We start from the raw sequence: 17,966 nt of genomic DNA, 5'->3' as shown, positions 1-17,966 counted from the left end.
ATTGGCGCGGTATTGCCAACGGAGCGGAGTCCACGGGAGTCCGCAATGGTTCGCTGCCACTATAATCAATGGAGCCCGGCTACACCGAGCGTGTGTGCAGTGAGCAGGTTGTGCCTAAGCAGTAAATATGGAACTCCCCGCGGGACGGACGAATTGTCGGTGCAACCACCTAGCTGCTTCTGTTCCACTACGCCCATGGTACAGTTAACGTTCCGTCACCAGTGTAGCCCAGCCGTAAGATGTACTTTTTCTTTATATATATATATATATATACAGTATATATATATAGCATATTTGTATATTTGTACCACAAAATTATAATGTAAATTGTCATGTCTAGGAACGCAGAGAATCTTGGGTAATGAAGGCAAAGACATCACTGATACCCGAAACTAAATAGTGTGACTTTAAAGGTATATTCAGTGATTTCACTTAATTCAAATATCACTTCTTTTTTTGTTTTGTTGTGATAATCCTCCCTACTATATATATAGTGTGCTGACCATATAATTAGTTCCTCCCTGTCCCCAGTTAACCCCTGGGGGTCAAAAAAACTGTAGGTTCCGTTTTTGGCTAGGTGGCCCAGCCGTCATCCAATCAGGATAGAGAGGGGCCTTCCACAAATCATGATCGAGCAGGGGCGGGCCTTGGTGTGTGTGCTGTTGGCCTGTCGCGTGCCCCCCCCCCCACTGTAGAGCGTGCATGTGCACATCTTGTTACCGGGGCGGCCCGGGGTGTTTTCCAAATCACCCAAATCACTGAATGCTCCTTTAAGCAAAAGTAACACTACTCTGTTAGAAAAATCTAATAAAAAGGTCCTGTATTCAAGATTATATACTTCATAAAAAGTACAAAAGTTATTGGGATCCATTTCCCACATTTTTGACGCGCTATGAGCTTGTATATCTGCTATTTTGAGTTTAAAAAAAGTATAAAATATGGTTAAAGAAGTGGTTAAAATGATGATAATGATTGGGATGCTATTTTAACTAATTTTGCTGCATGCAGGACTTACCCATGTTATGAAGTATCGAAAAATGGACATAATCAAGTAAGTAAATGGTACTTAAAAGTACAGCACTTGAGTAAAGACGCGTGAGCGCACACACACACACACACACACACGCACACACACACACACAAAGAGGAAGATTCTCTCAAATTAGAAGGCTGAGTTACACCCAGAGAGGTGTGAGTGCTGCAGTAAAGCCCGCTCCTCATCACATCCTCACGGCCGGGGCTCCAGTTTAGCCCAGAAACAGACCAAAGACTTTCACAGATCATTCAAAGATTATGCCAGGAGGAGGAGAGACCAACCGACCAACCCAAGGTCCTGAGTGAAGCAGGCACCCCCTGCCCAGCATGGAGATGCCATGCATAGGAATAAGATGGCCGGGGCGTGGGGTGGAATGTCAATTAGACCATCAAAGCTTCGTACTGTACGTGTACCCTCGTTGCAGAGCAATAACGCACCGCAGTGGCACCCCCAATCTCACTTTCTTTTTTTTTCTTTTGTGCATCTATAGCTGCATAGTCTTGCGTATAGAGATCTCTGCCTACTGATCTGGGTTCATCTAAATTCATTGGATGTTCTTGAACGGCTGAGAGACACAGCGGTACTGTATAACAAAACCTAACGCCCACTGCTTTGAAAAAGTAATAATGTCACAATTTCAAGGACATTGGTGCATTGGTTCTGCGATGCTGTTATCTCTTGGGATTGTTTCCATCCAGTTGTAGGCTCAGGGGTAGAGTGGCCGGATGGGTTACCACCGCGGGGTCCCTTGCATGGTTTCCTCCGCCATTGGTGTATGAATGTGTGTGTGAATGTGTGAATGTAATGCACAATCTATGTAAAGCGCTTCGGATATAACCACTATATAAATGCGCCATTTACCATTTAGGCCATTCATTGAATTTAGACTCTATTGCTTGTAGTATTGTTATTGCCGTCATCATAGTTTTACTATTGATGCTGCCATTGTTGAGCTTGTATATCTTTCTCTGTCTCTCTCAGTATTTATCTCTGTGTCCCTCCTCTCTGTCTCTCTCAGTATTTATCTCTGTGTCCCTCCTCTCTGTCTCTCTCAGTATGTATCTCTGTGTCCCTCCTCTCTGTCTCTCTCAGTATTTATCTCTGTGTCCCTCCTCTCTGTCTCTCTCAGTATTTATCTCTGTGTCCCTCCTCTCTGTCTCTCTCAGTATGTATCTCTGTGTCCCTCCTCTCTGTCTCTCTCAGTATTTATCTCTGTGTCCCTCCTCTCTGTCTCTCTCAGTATTTATCTCTGTGTCCCTCCTCTCTGTCTCTCTCAGTATTTATCTCTGTGTCCCTCCTCTCTGTCTCTCTCAGTATGTAGCTCTGTGTCCCTCCTCTCTGTCTCTCTCAGTATTTATCTCTGTGTCCCTCCTCTCTGTCTCTCTCAGTATTTATCTCTGTGTCCCTCCTCTCTGTCTCTCTCAGTATTTATCTCTGTGTCCCTCCTCTCTGTCTCTCTCAGTATGTATCTCTGTGTCCCTCCTCTCTGTCTCTCTCAGTATTTATCTCTGTGTCCCTCCTCTCTGTCTCTCTCTCAGTATTTATCTCTGTGTCCCTCCTCTCTGTCTCTCTCAGTATGTATCTCTGTGTCCCTCCTCTCTGTCTCTCTCAGTATTTATCTCTGTGTCCCTCCTCTCTGTCTCTCTCAGTATTTATCTCTGTGTCCCTCCTCTCTGTCTCTCTCAGTATTTATCTCTGTGTCCCTCCTCTGTGTCTCTCTCAGTATTTATCTCTGTGTCCCTCCTCTCTGTCTCTCTCAGTATGTATCTCTGTGTCCCTCCTCTCTGTCTCTCTCAGTATTTATCTCTGTGTCCCTCCTCTCTGTCTCTCTCAGTATGTATCTCTGTGTCCCTCCTCTCTGTCTCTCTCAGTATTTATCTCTGTGTCCCTCCTCTCTGTCTCTCTCAGTATGTATCTCTGTGTCCCTCCTCTGTGTCTCTCTCAGTATTTATCTCTGTGTCCCTCCTCTCTGTCTCTCTCAGTATTTATCTCTGTGTCCCTCCTCTCTGTCTCTCTCAGTATGTATCTCTGTGTCCCTCCTCTCTGTCTCTCTCAGTATGTATCTCTGTGTCCCTCCTCTCTGTCTCTCTCAGTATGTATCTCTGTGTCCCTCCTCTCTGTCTCTCTCAGTATGTATCTCTGTGTCCCTCCTCTCTGTCTCTCTCAGTATTTATCTCTGTGTCCCTCCTCTCTGTCTCTCTCAGTATTTATCTCTGTGTCCCTCCTCTCTGTCTCTCTCAGTATTTATCTCTGTGTCCCTCCTCTCTGTCTCTCTCAGTATGTATCTCTGTGTCTCTCCTCTCTGTCTCTCTCAGTATTTATCTCTGTGTCCCTCCTCTCTGTCTCTCTCAGTATTTATCTCTGTGTCCCTCCTCTGTCTCTCTCAGTATTTATCTCTGTGTCCCTCCTCTCTGTCTCTCTCAGTATTTATCTCTGTGTCCCTCCTCTCTGTCTCTCTCAGTATTTATCTCTGTGTCCCTCCTCTCTGTCTCTCTCAGTATGTATCTCTGTGTCCCTCCTCTCTGTCTCTCTCAGTATTTATCTCTGTGTCCCTCCTCTCTGTCTCTCTCAGTATTTATCTCTGTGTCCCTCCTCTCTGTCTCTCTCAGTATGTATCTCTGTGTCCCTCCTCTCTGTCTCTCTCAGTATTTATCTCTGTGTCCCTCCTCTCTGTCTCTCTCAGTATTTATCTCTGTGTCCCTCCTCTCTGTCTCTCTCAGTATTTATCTCTGTGTCCCTCCTCTCTGTCTCTCTCACTATTTATCTCTGTGTCCCTCCTCTCTGTCTCTCTCAGTATGTATCTCTGTGTCCCTCCTCTCTGTCTCTCTCAGTATTTATCTCTGTGTCCCTCCTCTCTGTCTCTCTCAGTATTTATCTCTGTGTCCCTCCTCTCTGTCTCTCTCAATAATTACACCCCCCACGTTTCTTCCAGTCAAATGGGAGCGTTGTTTGTTGCCACCGTTGCAAAACAAAACCCAGCGTGCTCAGGGTGGCACAATGTCGGGTCTCCGCTCTACATGTAAATGTGTCTTGAGACAACCTGTTGTGATTTGGCACTCCTACACAGTGAAGGCCTTGTGTAGACTTGTGTGGCATCGCAACAACAGGGGCGGCGGTGGCTCAGGGGTAGAGTGCCTGGATGGTAACCGCAAGGTTGCCAGTTCAAACCCGGGCTCCCCCAGAGTTACTGTCGTGTCCACTGTAAGTGTCCTTGAGCAAGACACTGAACCCCTAATTGCTCCCGATGTGCTAGTTGGTGCCTTGCATGGTTTCCGCTGCCATCGGTGTATGAATGTGTGTGTGAATGGGTGAATGTAATGCACAATCTCTGTAAAGCGCCTTGGATAAAGGCGCTATATAAATGCACCATTTACCATTTAACAAGACTTACCTTCTCGTATCGCCGTGAAGGGAGTCCCTTCTTCCTCCTGCAGGCGGATAACCTTCAGCGCTACCAGCTTGCCGTTCACCCTAACAACACAAGACAAAACAAAATGTTATTCTCCCGCATGCAGGTTTCATGACATGAAACACAGAGCCAATAAGACCTGGCGGAGCAGCAATCATTATGTCGATGGAATGCAATTCAGGGGCAGCGGAGTGAGACTCCGGTACAAGCCCATCGAGGGATCTTACAAGCCTCACCCATCAGACTCATCGCAGTGCCGAGAAAACGCAAACATAACTCCATTATTAGGAAATATGGCGTCGGCCCTAGATTGATCTATTTCGCATTTTCTAGATTTTAATTAGCAAAAAAATGTGACAAAGTGGTTGTCGTGTACAAAATACAAATTGTTGAATGTACGACGTCTTGCGAATCGTTAAACAATTCCATTCCCTGGTAATCTAATGAAAGGGATTGTATTTCATGCTTGGGCTGTGTGGCTCCTTTATTGCAGTGGTATGAATGAAAAATGTAATTGAAATTAGGGTGTGCAGTGGAACTGTTATTACATTAACCCATTTTGGGCGGGAACCCCTTTTGGTGTTAGCATCGTGTTATGCTTTAGCTATTGAAAAATAGAAGATCTACAAGCTCATAGCGCGCCACCGAGTGGCGCGCTACGAGCTTGTAGGTCTGCTATTTTTGAAAAGTTGTGAAAATGTGGCGCACATTTTTGAATATATATTTCAGAGCGAACATTTTTAACTAAAACATTGGCTTTTGGGGGGTCCCTGGAACTACATATTTTGAGATGGGGGTCCGTGGCCCAATGGAGATAATTCTAGGGGTCCTTGACATGAAAAAGGTTGAGGACCACTGACATAGAAACATGTTTTTTCAGATTTTTTTTTGGATTTAGAAGCCTTTTTTTGAATCGACCTCAGTCCAAAATGGGTTAACTACAGTATAGCGTCGCTGTCGGGTGGAAACCTCACATGTCCAAAACTGTTGTCTTTCAGGATTCAAATTCAAAAGTAGCAAAAGTAGCAGATCTACAAGCTCAAAGCGCTGCGCGACTTTTGATGATTCAGTTAGAATGTGGAGATAAGAGATTTCTACCAGACAGGAATCATGATGGATTAACAGTGTGTCGCATCAACTATGCAAGCGTAAACAACGCTTTTGACACTGATTTAATGGCAGCCATGTCTCTTATATTATATACACACTCACACACACACACACGTTTGTATTACTATACTTGTGAGAGCATCATCATTTAGGAGACCTACTTTGCGAACGTCATTTATTACCATAATGCAGAAAAAATGCTGACAAGGTTTGAGCTTGTAGATTGGATATTTTAGGTGCGTTACACCGACACGCAACCAGCTCAGTGACAGGGGAGGTCAGGGGTTTGATCAACCGGCCAGGTCATACCAAAGAGAAAATGGGACCTAGTGCCTCCCTGCTTGGCACTCAACATTAAGGGTTGGATTGGGGGCAAGTCCCTGCGACCAGGGAGTGTACTTGTACAACAAGCCTCACGCTACAGAAACAGGAGATAGTATAGGCTCCTGCCCTATGGGCCACATGGCTGGGCAAGGCTTACTTTACATCGGCACGCAACTAAATATAAATCAGGCAAAACTCCAACTCTAAGCCCTAAACATAACAAGAACAGGATACCAGGTGAAACGTTGCTGCCTGTGGAATCTACAGTACGTGCGGTTGGAACTTTTTTTAACTCGAATTCCCCAAGCTGAAATACCGCTTTGCACTGTACAATAACACGCATGTGCATGCATGCACATGCGTCAGACAGACAGACAGACAGACAGACAGACAGACAGACAGACAGACAGACAGACAGACAGACAGACAGACAGACAGACAGACAGACAGACAGACAGACAGACAGACAGACAGACAGACAGACAGACAGACAGACAGACAGACAGACAGACAGACAGACAGACAGACAGACAGACAGACAGACAGACAGACAGACAGACAGACAGACAGACAGACAGACAGACAGACAGACAGACAGACAGACAGACAGACAGACAGACAGACAGACAGACAGACAGACAGACAGACAGACAGACAGACAGACAGACAGACAGACAGACAGACAGACAGACAGACAGACAGACAGACAGACAGACAGACAGACAGACAGACAGACAGACAGACAGACAGACAGACAGACAGACAGACAGACAGACAGACAGACAGACAGACAGACAGACAGACAGACAGACAGACAGACAGACAGACAGACAGACAGACAGACAGACAGACAGACAGACAGACAGACAGACAGACAGACAGACAGACAGACAGACAGACAGACAGACAGACAGACAGACAGACAGACAGACAGACAGACAGACAGACAGACAGACAGACAGACAGACAGACAGACAGACAGACAGACAGACAGACAGACAGACAGACAGACAGACAGACAGACAGACAGACAGACAGACACAGACACACACACACACACACACACACACACACACACACACACACACACACACACACACACACACACACACACACACACACACACACACACACACACACACACACACACACACACACACACACACACACACACACACACACACACACACACACACACACACACACACACACACACACGTTACTCACTTGCTTTTGCCTTTGTAAACGGTGGCGTAGGAGCCTTCACCCAGTTTCTCCAGCTTTTCGTAGGAATCAGCCTTTCCAAACTTGGGGCTTGTGGGCTGATGGGAATGAGAAACAAACAGAACGTTAAAATCCTTATATATTCTGGGGTTGAACATTCATAGTAAATAGAGACCTAATAAAAGCTCACAACACACCGTACAGGGACCTTTGTCAGCTTGTAGATCTGCTATTAAGAACCATGGGGGACCAGGGCTCTCAAACATGATGTTAAGGTTCCCCAAATGTATACAGTATATATAGATTTGTCATTTGTCAAAAAATGTTGGAAATATCGTGTTTAAATAGTTCTTCATTGTGCTGAGACCCCCTCAAGGATCCTCATGTTAAGAACCCTTGGTTTAAGTTGTTACAAAGAAAGAACACCATTTATGACGCCATAAAAATGGAACTCTCCATTAGAAGGCATTGCAGTTGGAAATCACACCGATTCGCGCCACGTTTCGAGCTTGAAGATCTGCTACTTTTGGTACTTTTGTGTGACGCTGTGTAGGATGGTCAAGTATTTATGAAATACAAAAAGTTAAGTCATGGAGAAAAGAGAACTCGCATCAATAAAGCTTTCTCTTACCTAAATCTTATCTTATCTCAAGTTGTATAATCACAATAACCCACAGCTACACTGCAGTGGTCACTCGATCCTGTAGGTTTACACTTTGGCCCTTTCTCACCCAGGAGTCAGCCCCTTTCTCACCCAGGAGTCAGCCCCTTTCTCACCCAGGAGTCAGCCCTTTCTCACCCAGGAGTCAGCCCCTTTCTCACCCAGGAGTCAGCCCCTTTCTCACCCAGGAGTCAGCCCTTTCTCACCCAGGAGTCAGCCCTTTCTCACCCAGGAGTCAGCCCTTTCTCACCCAGGAGTCAGCCCTTTCTCACCCAGGAGTCAGCCCTTTCTCACCCAGGAGTCAGCCCTTTCTCACCCAGGAGTCAGCCCAGCTCCTGACATGAGTCATATCACAACCTGAATACTGTATCTCTCTCCTTACTGGCCTCCCGGTATGTGCACTTAAGCCCTTCCAAATGATCCAAAATCCTGCAGCACGCAACCAGCCAAAATGCTCACATGTCTCCCCCATTCTCCGCTCCCTACATTGGCTCCCAGTTATTGCCCACACAGAGTACAAAACACTCATCTTGGCCTGCAAAGCAACCCCCCAATATCTTCAATGCCTGATCCAACCCTACAACTCCCGCTCACTCAGATCAGCCAACACAGGGAAGCTGTCAGAATCTTCCCTAAAACATCCGGAACAATGCTCCACACATCCCACACTATTTTCTCTTCTGGCTACCAAACTGTGGAACCAACTCCCCATTGCAGTTAGAAATGCAGAATCACTCACAATCCTCCGCCATAATCTGAAGACTCACTTGATGATGTTGCAGGCGTATGCAAAGGTTAAAATGTACAGTAATTTCGATCGCATGTTATGTAGGCAGAGGACAGGTTAATTTGTTGACCTGCCATCTTATATTGTCTAGTTTCAATGTACAGATTATTTACTGTTTGATATTATGCTTTATAGACTGATGATAGGTTCTTGGTTTACCTACTGTATGATCCTAGATTATTATTTCTATGCATTTGATGTGTTACAGTACACCTCTTAAGTGTGTACAGTAAGTCGCTCTGAATAAAGAGCATCTGATAAATACCTAAATTGTAAATTGAAAAGTGGTACACTGAAGGTGAACCTAATTGCTTATTTCAGACAACTATGTATTATGTGAAAGGAGAGACACCCGCACACTGCCACTTGCTGCGTTCAGAGCATTTTATTAAAGCAACGTTTCGGTCTTGCGACCTTCCTCAGGCTTAATTCAAGAATGGGCTGACATGTCACACCTACCGGGTGTGCATGCGGAAGTCATCTCTCTATAAGACAACTATGTATTAAAATCAATAATGTTTAGCTTGTCTTGAAATTCTGAAAAACTTTAGTAGGACAAATAACTGAAACGGGGGGGGGGGGGGGGGGTGCAGTTAGCTGGGGAAAGCCGAAGAGGTGGGTTTTGAGAGAGGTTTTGAAGGATTGGAGGGTGGGGTCTTCTTTGATAGTATTCAATGGGGAGTGCATTCCACAGGGAGGTGGCAGAAACAGAGAAGGCCCCCCCATCACCCCCGGAACAGTACTTGGTCTTGGGGACATTCAGGAGGTTGGCGTTACCGTGCCAGAGGGAGTGTACTGTATATGTAAACCATCCATAAAAAGAGCAACAGTGGGGCGCCCGCTGGCCTAGTGGTCCAGGCACATGCCACATATAGGCTTTGGCCTGACAGCGCATTGCGTGTAGTTCGAGTCCCGTTCATGACGACCTTTGCTGCGTGTCTCTGCCCTTCTCTACCTCCCTCTTTCCTGTCTATCTTAACTTGATACTATCAATAAAAACAGAAAAGCCTAAAATAAATCTTTAAAAAAAAACAGTAATAAGACAAGACAACATAACATTAAGACAATTTAAAAAGGGAAAAGTATCAGTGAGGATCAAGCAGCAATAACTCTTACACGTCCTTCGCTCGTATGAAGTGTCACGAAACAACTTGGATGTGATTTGGTGGCTACCAAATTAAATTGACTCGACTTGACTAGCATGTAATCCTTGAGCGCTAACGGAACAATGTGTTCGTGTGTTCGCTGTTCACAGAGAAAAGAGGGATTTAATGACTGTTTCGTGAGCCATAGAGCTCTCGGAAAGAAAGAGGCCCTGGCGTACCGCGGAGCCGGCCAGTGTCACGTTTCTCACGGCTCATAAGGTTCTGACAGGAGGGACAAAGGTATGATGGATCGCACATGACAACGCATGGTAAGAGGAGAGCCACAGAAAGCTACTTCTACTGTATCGTTTCACGCCCTGGAAAACGTCCATTACCTGCTACTGTACACCTTCCTAATCAATGACACCTTCCTAATGAATGTCAACGGCTAAACACGGCTGCAAGAGCACGATAGGAACTGATACTACACAATAAAGACTGGACAACAAAGACTGGAGACTACAAACAACGGAGACTATAGGCGCTAGAGATTTGTTGACAACTGTGCCTCCATGTTACAGCCTACAGGTATATTAACTCTTTACGCTAGGTGGCAGCAGAGTGTAGGTAAGCCCTGCCAGGGGGATTCTTCTTTTTCTTTTTGTTCATGTTCATTTCCGGTTTCCCAGCCTGGAGACCACCATTGTAACGATCGGCTATTATTAGCGAAACGTTAACATGTTGGGAGCGATGCGGTACAAAATGACAAATGACATCCGAACCTTGGATGGATGCCGATCACCAAGGACAGCACTCGTATTTTTTGAGTTACCGCTATAAGGCTTTGAAAATCCTACTTTGAACGGAGGGCTGTGTGCAAAGATCCTGGTGCTGGGGGTGACGGAGGCGTTGCCTACCTATATTAGGTTTTATAACCTCAATTACACCCACATCTGCTGGCAAATTGTTATGTCATATGGGATTTGTGGATTACGGGGGTACGGATATATACGGAGATGGCAAAAAAATAGTTAAAGGTGGTTAAAGTGATATATTTGGGCTAACACAAAAGTTATTCTGTTAAAAAGTTCAGGCTCTATATTCTGATAGTGATTATTGCAGTGTGTTCATTCCTTAGTTCAAAAATCAGGATTCTGATAGAAAAATCCTATACAAAAATTTTATAAAATGTATAACCCGATCCATTTAGTAAAGAGCTGGAGAAACGGGGAGAAGCCCTTTTACTGAACAAAGACTATAGCAATGATTACTATTAGAATATAGAGCTATGGTACATCTATCATTGTGGATACACAGTCTATTAGAATATAGAGCTATGGTACATCTATCATTGTGGATACACAGTCTATTGCACAGCGCTAAAAAAAATGCTTTTTGCTCTGAGTTTCTAGAAGTGTTTTTTCTAGAGTGTTTTGTCTAACGATTCTTTCCTGTAATAATATATACAGAACAGTAAATTGTCTTGGGTCTGTCAAAGCTTAGGGGAGGCGGTGGCAGATTCCAGACAATCCCCTGGGAATTATTTAGCTCTGCTGTCAACGCTGTCTGCTGCTGGTTGGTTGTGCATGAGCGCGTGCACATAATGAGGAGGACGAGACACACACACACACACACACTGTACACGCACTGGGGAACACACATCTGCACGCGGCGATGTAAAAACATCCCACGCGCATGCGATGTTTTTACATCGGCGCGCGCACACACACACACAGTCACACACAGTCACACACACAGTCACACACACACACACACACACACACACACACACACACACACACACACACAGGACGCCTAAATCAATGAGAACAGACTGGCCCTGGCTACGATCTCCATGCTAATCTAAGGCACGTTTCTCTGCCCGGTTTGTGTGCCACATGTACTTGCCATCCTCCCTCTATGGCGATATCACTCCATCTTCTGCAGCGCTAATAAGCCCAGTCTTTCTCCTCTTCTCTGTAAACAAACGTTTAGAGCAGCCCTCATGGGAGCAGCGTGCAGGAAGCCAGGCTCAGCTGGACCCAGGCTGCGGCTCACACATCACTGAAGCAGAGCTTACAGGGCCGTTACGGGGGCACCACCGGCTCCTATGGCCCCTCAGGTAGCCCAATATATTCACTCTCAACCAGCCCAAACTGCCAATTAAACGGGGATTGAATGGCCTTGTGCTGTTCACAAGGATCATTAAATCTTACATGGACGCTGCCGGGCAAAAGAAACCTCCTATCTCCATATTCAAACTTTTTGTGTATTTTCGTAAATGAATGCCCTACTTGATCATACTCTAAAACGCCACACAAAAGGCTTAAAAAGTAGCAGATCGACAGGCTCAAAACGCGATGCAAAGCTACTTTTGAATTTCTGAAAAGTAACAGTGTTGGACATATGAGGTCCAGAGATGATATGTAAACAACAACAACAACAAAAGCAACGACCACTATGCAGAATTATTATTACAACAAAAACAACAAAATATTGATTCAAAAGATTTTTTTTCAAAGCTAAATTTCTTTAAAAAAAAAGAATGTCAGTATTGTTTAATTTAACCATACATATAAATAAATAAAAACAACACTGCAGTCGAGGAATATTCACTTTGTCAACTGGAAGCACCTCATCATGAGCACCGTGATTACGATTCACTCACTTTAAGCCATTTTGACCTGGGAACGATTCTATAAATGTCTTCTACATCCTGACAGTTTTCTGAAAAAGCTATGTTTCTATGTCGTTCTTCGATTTTTCAAAAATAGCAGACCTACAAGCTTGTAGATCTGCTATTTTTCAATAGCTAAAGCATAACATAATGCTAACACCAAAAGGGGTTCCCGCCCAAAATGGGTTAAAATCACAGACCATCCAGACCACATGAGGCACTGTCGTACTGTATGTCTTCATGACACCAAGCCAACACTTTCCGAAGCAAGTATTTTCCCTCTTAACAGTAGGGGACCTCTCTGAGAGTCTCCTCTTGCAACCCCCCCCCCCCCCCCCCCCCCCCCCTAGTGTGAGCAGAGATTGGAGGGGCTCCGATGCATTGCATCGGCCCGCCTCGCGGGCTTTAAGAGCCCGCTGCACACAGTGCACTTCTTCTTCTCATGCATTTTTCATTCCCATGAATCAGCAATCAAGTGGATTGTAGAATGCTGCACATGGCCTTTTTTTCACCGCCACCCCCTGCATCTCCCTCCCTGTGTGCTGTGGGGGATTGTCTGTTTTTTAAATAAAGTGCAGGGATCGGCTGGTAGTACTACAGGCCAGGAGACAAGGGGTTTCTGTCGCACCTATCTATGTATGGGGTCTATGTTTGAAAGCAACTGTGCTCACTTGTATATAGTCTCTGACTGGTTACCTGAATTATTATGTCTACTTTTGTTTTGTTTCACAAGTTAACCCATTTTGGGCGGAAACCCCTTTTGGTATTTTAAACATTATGTTATAATTTAGCTATTGAAAAATAGCAGGTCTACAAGCTCATAGCGCGCCACCGAGTGGCGCGCTACGAGCTTGTAGGTCTGCTATTTTTGAAAAATCGTAAAAATGTGGCGCAATTCTTTGAATATATATTCTTTCAAACTGAATGTTTTTAACTCGGGTCTAAGTGGGTTAACGTATTCAGTTTGATTCTGTTAAATATTGCAGGAAACGCCTGAAGAAGGTCTACAGTATGTGACCCAAAACGTTGCTTCAATAAGTGTGTTCCTAAATGTGCAAGTTGCAGACGGTGTGCGGGTCATTTTAATTTGATTCTCTACGCTGATCCCTGCCTCCTACGCACCGAGCCGACCAGGTGTGCATAAGACATCGTTTCCAGTGTAGTAAAGATGAAAGCAGTCACAAATAAACATACTCAAGTAAAGAACAGATCCTCGGGAAAAAGTACTTAAGTAAAGGAGCAAAGTAGTTTTACTTAAGTACTTACCAGTGGTAAATTACCACCTCTGGAGGTCAGTTCCCAAACTGAGCTGCCATTGCTGCCAAGCATTTTGACCTAAGATTTAGGTACAGGAAATAAGATTTAGACACAGGAAATAAGATTTAGACACAGGATATTGTAGTTAAATCACTGATCTGGAACCAATATATTACTTGTTAAAGGGGAAAACCACCCATTTTCAACATTTTACTATGCCATTAATATGCCTTAGAGCTGTTGTGTGGAAATAATAAAAAAGTCCCCCTATTCTGTGTTTCCTAGAACTGTAATTATGAAAAAAATCATTAACATGGTGAAACACATCTTGATGATGTCATCAAGATGTGTTTCACCATGTTAATGATTTTTTTCAGACCTCTAGTTCTAGGAAACACAGAATGGGGGAACTTTTTTATTATTTCCACACAACAGCTCTACGGTATATTAATGACATAGTAAAATGTTGAAAATGAGTGGAATGCCCCTTTAAGGACGTGAAAAGAATTTGCACACATTGTGAAGGAGCTATAAGTGATATTCTTTGGTAAAATGTTGTTTTTTTGTTTTGTTTTAGTTAAAGATCTATATTTTCCGATCTCTTTGGGTCTTCCCGTCTCTCGGTCGCTTTAATAAATCATTAAAATCTACATATTTTTTTTGAGTGGTGCAACCACTCCTACAACCAGCAATGTCTGTCTGTCTGTCTGTCTGTCTGCCTGCCTGTCTGTCTGTCTGTCTGTCTGTCTGTCTGTCTGTCTGTCTGTCTGTCTGTCTGTCTGTCTGTCTGTCTGTCTGTCTGTCTGTCTGTCTGGATATTTAGGCGCTGTTGCACCACTCACTTCAGACAGGTCTGTGTTTTTTTTCAGAGAAATGTATGTTGCTACCTTATATCAATTTACAATTACAATTTAGGCATTTAGCAGACGCTCTTAATCCAGAGCGATTTACAGTAAGCAAGAAAAGAACAGTAAGCCAGTGGTGATCAAGTGGTGATTTTTCATGTCAAGGACCCTCAAAATGATTATGTTTTTGGCACCCGACCCCCATCTCAAAATATTTTGTTCCTGGGACCTCCAAGAAGAAAAGATGTGTTAAAAATGTTTACTTTAATAAATATCTATATTCAAAGATTTGCACATATTTTCATGATTTTTCAAAAATAGTAGGCTTGTATCGCGGCACAAAGTGATGCGCTATGAGCTTGTATATCTGCAATTTTTGAATTGCTAAAGTATAAAATAATGCTTTTTAGCTGAAATTACACAGATGCTTTCCCGGTCTTAATGGGTTAAACAGAAAATACATTTCAGGAGAGAGTACTCATTTATCAGCTTCAATTTCTTTGTGTCTGCATTGCAGACGTGCGCACACACATATAATATATATATACAAACACACACACACACACACACACACAACAGATGAATCTTTGCCACGCACTCCAAACATGGAAGAAGCTTTAATTGGGCTCAACCGGGATCTTCAAGAGCACGAAAGTGCCATTAGTTTTCAGTTCACGTTGGGCTTCAAGGTAAAACTTTGAACAAGAGTACGTGACCCCGGCCGATGGGGAATTTTGGGGAGGATTCACCGTTTTCATCCCTGCCTTTTGATGACGGGTCCTGATTAAAGCTTGATTTGCTCCAGGGGGGTGTATGTGCGAGTTTCGCAGTGGCATTAGATTCGTACAGTTACCCATTCGGGGCAGGACTGCCGTTTGGAAACGTGTGTTGCATGCCGGTTCTGGAGAAAGCGCTGATTTGTCTCGACTTCACAGATAGGTCTACTGCACTTCCATGTGTGCCAGCAAGGCGATTAGTTGAGCGGTTCGCATTCACCACACCGGCAATGCCTGTTGTTTGGATCATATCACTAGAGTCATACTGTATGCTGATGGTGCATTCACACGGGCAGATGAAACGATGCAAGCGACGTGTTGCGAGTTGATTTGGAGCAGCTACATGCATCGTTGCGCCTTTGCAACGTCATGTCGCTGGCTTCCTTTGACAATGACTGGTAGACTGCATCGTTTAATCTGCCCCGTGTGAATGCAACATAAAATAGATCTCTGCAGATACGTTGTGACGTGTCGATCAGCTTGTCTGATAGTCAAAGCCTTTAAGTAAAGTGTTACCGATGTGTTTCAGTTTGGTGTCATTTTGTGACGTGTGGTAAGCTTTTGGGTCGTCACTACCAGTTGTTAGTGTATCGTGACATGATGTCAGTATGACCCTCTTGTCAGTAACAGTCACCCGGGCAACGCTGCCTCGGTACTGCCTCGGCATTCAAATATGGAGAGGCATGCACAAGGAATTTGAAGTTGATCGGTGTAGTGGTTTGCGAGATTAGCCACGGACAGACACAGACATGCATAATCTGCTCCCCACCTACGACAGACCTCCTAATGACCAACCAGGGTCTTTCATTACAGCGCAGCCAATCAGAGCTTCTCATTTTGCCCTTTTCTCTGTAAAAACCCGGACATACTGAATTAATTGTGAGTGCTTCTCAAAGTGGGGTCCAGGGGACCGCCGGGGGGTCCCCATGCAGCAAAAGTAGTTAATATAACATCACAATCATTTTAACGACTTTCAAAACATGTTTGAAAAGCTTGCATTAACAGACTGGTTAAGTAGCGGGTATGGAGAGCATGCTGGGGGAAAACCCTTGAGGATTGGAGGCACTAAGTAGCATCCATCCCAAAGCACTGGACCATCTCTTCAACCTAAGTGCTTCTCTATGAAATGTTTATGAGAGAATTGGGGAGGTGTGGAGGGCCATGTTGCCTAGGCGACAGGCGCGCGCAAGTGTGCGTGTGCGTGTGCGCGTGTGCGTGTGCGTGTGCGTGTGTGTGTGTGTGTGTGTGTAACAGCCAATTTAATGATTATCGCGGCGGCTCAAACGGGTCCGCTTGCCATCTTGGCTGCGGCGCTGCAAGCCAGGCACTAAATCAAAGGCTCCGTCCAGCATGTTATCTCCGTTATTAGATCTTTATTTTTGTGCGCGCGACAATTAAGTGTTTGGTTTTCTTGAGGCACTAAATGAAACAACATTTAAAAAGGTGATGATGAATGCATTGCAAAGACAGCTTTGGAAATACCCAATTTGCATGCACGCAAGAACGGGCCCTGATCAGCCGTCCTGATTAATTTGTTTCCAATTAAGGCAGAGGGAAATGGGTTCTTTGGTCGCTGAAATGAACCACCTGCCGAAATCAATTGATTAATTTAAGATGGCTCCATTTCTGCCTATTCAGCCTGTGTTTCACAGAAGGGCTGTGAGTAGTTCAGAAACCTGCCCACCATTGACATTATCGGTAGGCATGTTTGTTCATCTCGAACTTATACATTTTGCAGCTTCCGTTATAGCATGCTAACTTTCCAGTACATTAAAGCCTGCAGTTTCTATAAGCTTGGATTCACCACCGATGATGTCGCTGGTAGGCGGCTGTCTGAACAGTCCATAGCTGTCCTCTGCGACGCAGTGAGTACAAGATAGAACTGGTGGCCTCTTAAAATGAGCACTAGTGAGCACCAATTATCCGAAGATAAGGTTGAGAATGGGTAGAAAGTGCTCTTTAAGGCCTCGTTTACACTTTCAAACATTTTAGAAAACCACTGATCTACAAGCTCACAACATGTCACATCACAATATGATGTGAGCTGGGATATCGGCTATTTCTTCTCATTTATTTTATATATATGAATTAGGAATTTATATTATTGTCACAATATCATATTGAATTTATGATATGGATATTGAGGTATTTAAACAATATGGTGATATTTGATTGTGTCCACATAGCGCAGCACCCAATGAGAGAGAGAGAGTGTGTGTGTGTGTGTGTGTGTGTGTGTGTGTGTGTGTGTGTGTGTGTGTGTGTGTGTGTGTGTGTGTGTGTGTGTGTGTGTGTGTGTGTGTGTGTGTGTGTGTGTATTCTAATTAGGAAACAATACATTGATAATAATGGCTTAAAGTACATACGTTGAGCCTCACCATAAGTAACATAGTTAATGGTTATATCCATTGTTTTTTATTTTAGGATACAGTAGTAGTTTAATAATTTAATAATTAATAACAAATGAGAACCCGGAAGACTGCCGGAAGTACCACCTCCATGAACGTCCCAGAACGTACTGCAGTTCCAGCTTTGGCCAGTACGGACGTAGCGGCAGCTTTGACGTTGACCAGCCGTTAAGCGCGCTTGGAAAGAGCCCTATGCTTTTCTGCGCATATAGGGACAAACTAGCGCTGGAAACTGGCGCAGACTTCCTATTGGTTCACCGACCAATGAGCCTGGTTCACCAACCAATGAGCCTGCATGCCTCCTCTCCCCTCACTCCCCTCCCCACATCAATAGAACACAGCGGAGAACACTGACATCACCACATTT

The 17,966-nt window shown here is 44.4% G+C and overlaps 1 protein-coding gene across 1 annotated transcript in view; it reads right to left on the bottom strand.

Moving 5' to 3' along the window:
- The window catches only part of cdk14 (cyclin dependent kinase 14), a 333,238-nt gene that overhangs the window by 209,936 nt on the left and 105,336 nt on the right, over nucleotides 1-17,966 (bottom strand). The window contains exons 4-5 of the mRNA XM_079503254.1: nucleotides 7,107-7,201; nucleotides 4,424-4,507 (exon numbers count right to left, since the gene is read on the bottom strand). Of these exons, the coding sequence (XP_079359380.1) occupies nucleotides 4,424-4,507; nucleotides 7,107-7,201 (179 nt within the window). The remainder of the gene's footprint in view (nucleotides 1-4,423; nucleotides 4,508-7,106; nucleotides 7,202-17,966) is intronic.

This window comes from Electrona antarctica, assembly GCF_951216825.1.
Source record: "Electrona antarctica genome assembly, chromosome: 6".
NCBI classification, from domain to species: domain Eukaryota; kingdom Metazoa; phylum Chordata; class Actinopteri; order Myctophiformes; family Myctophidae; genus Electrona; species Electrona antarctica.
Note: the sequence above shows the minus strand (reverse complement) of the source record. Positions and strands in the feature narration are given on the sequence as shown.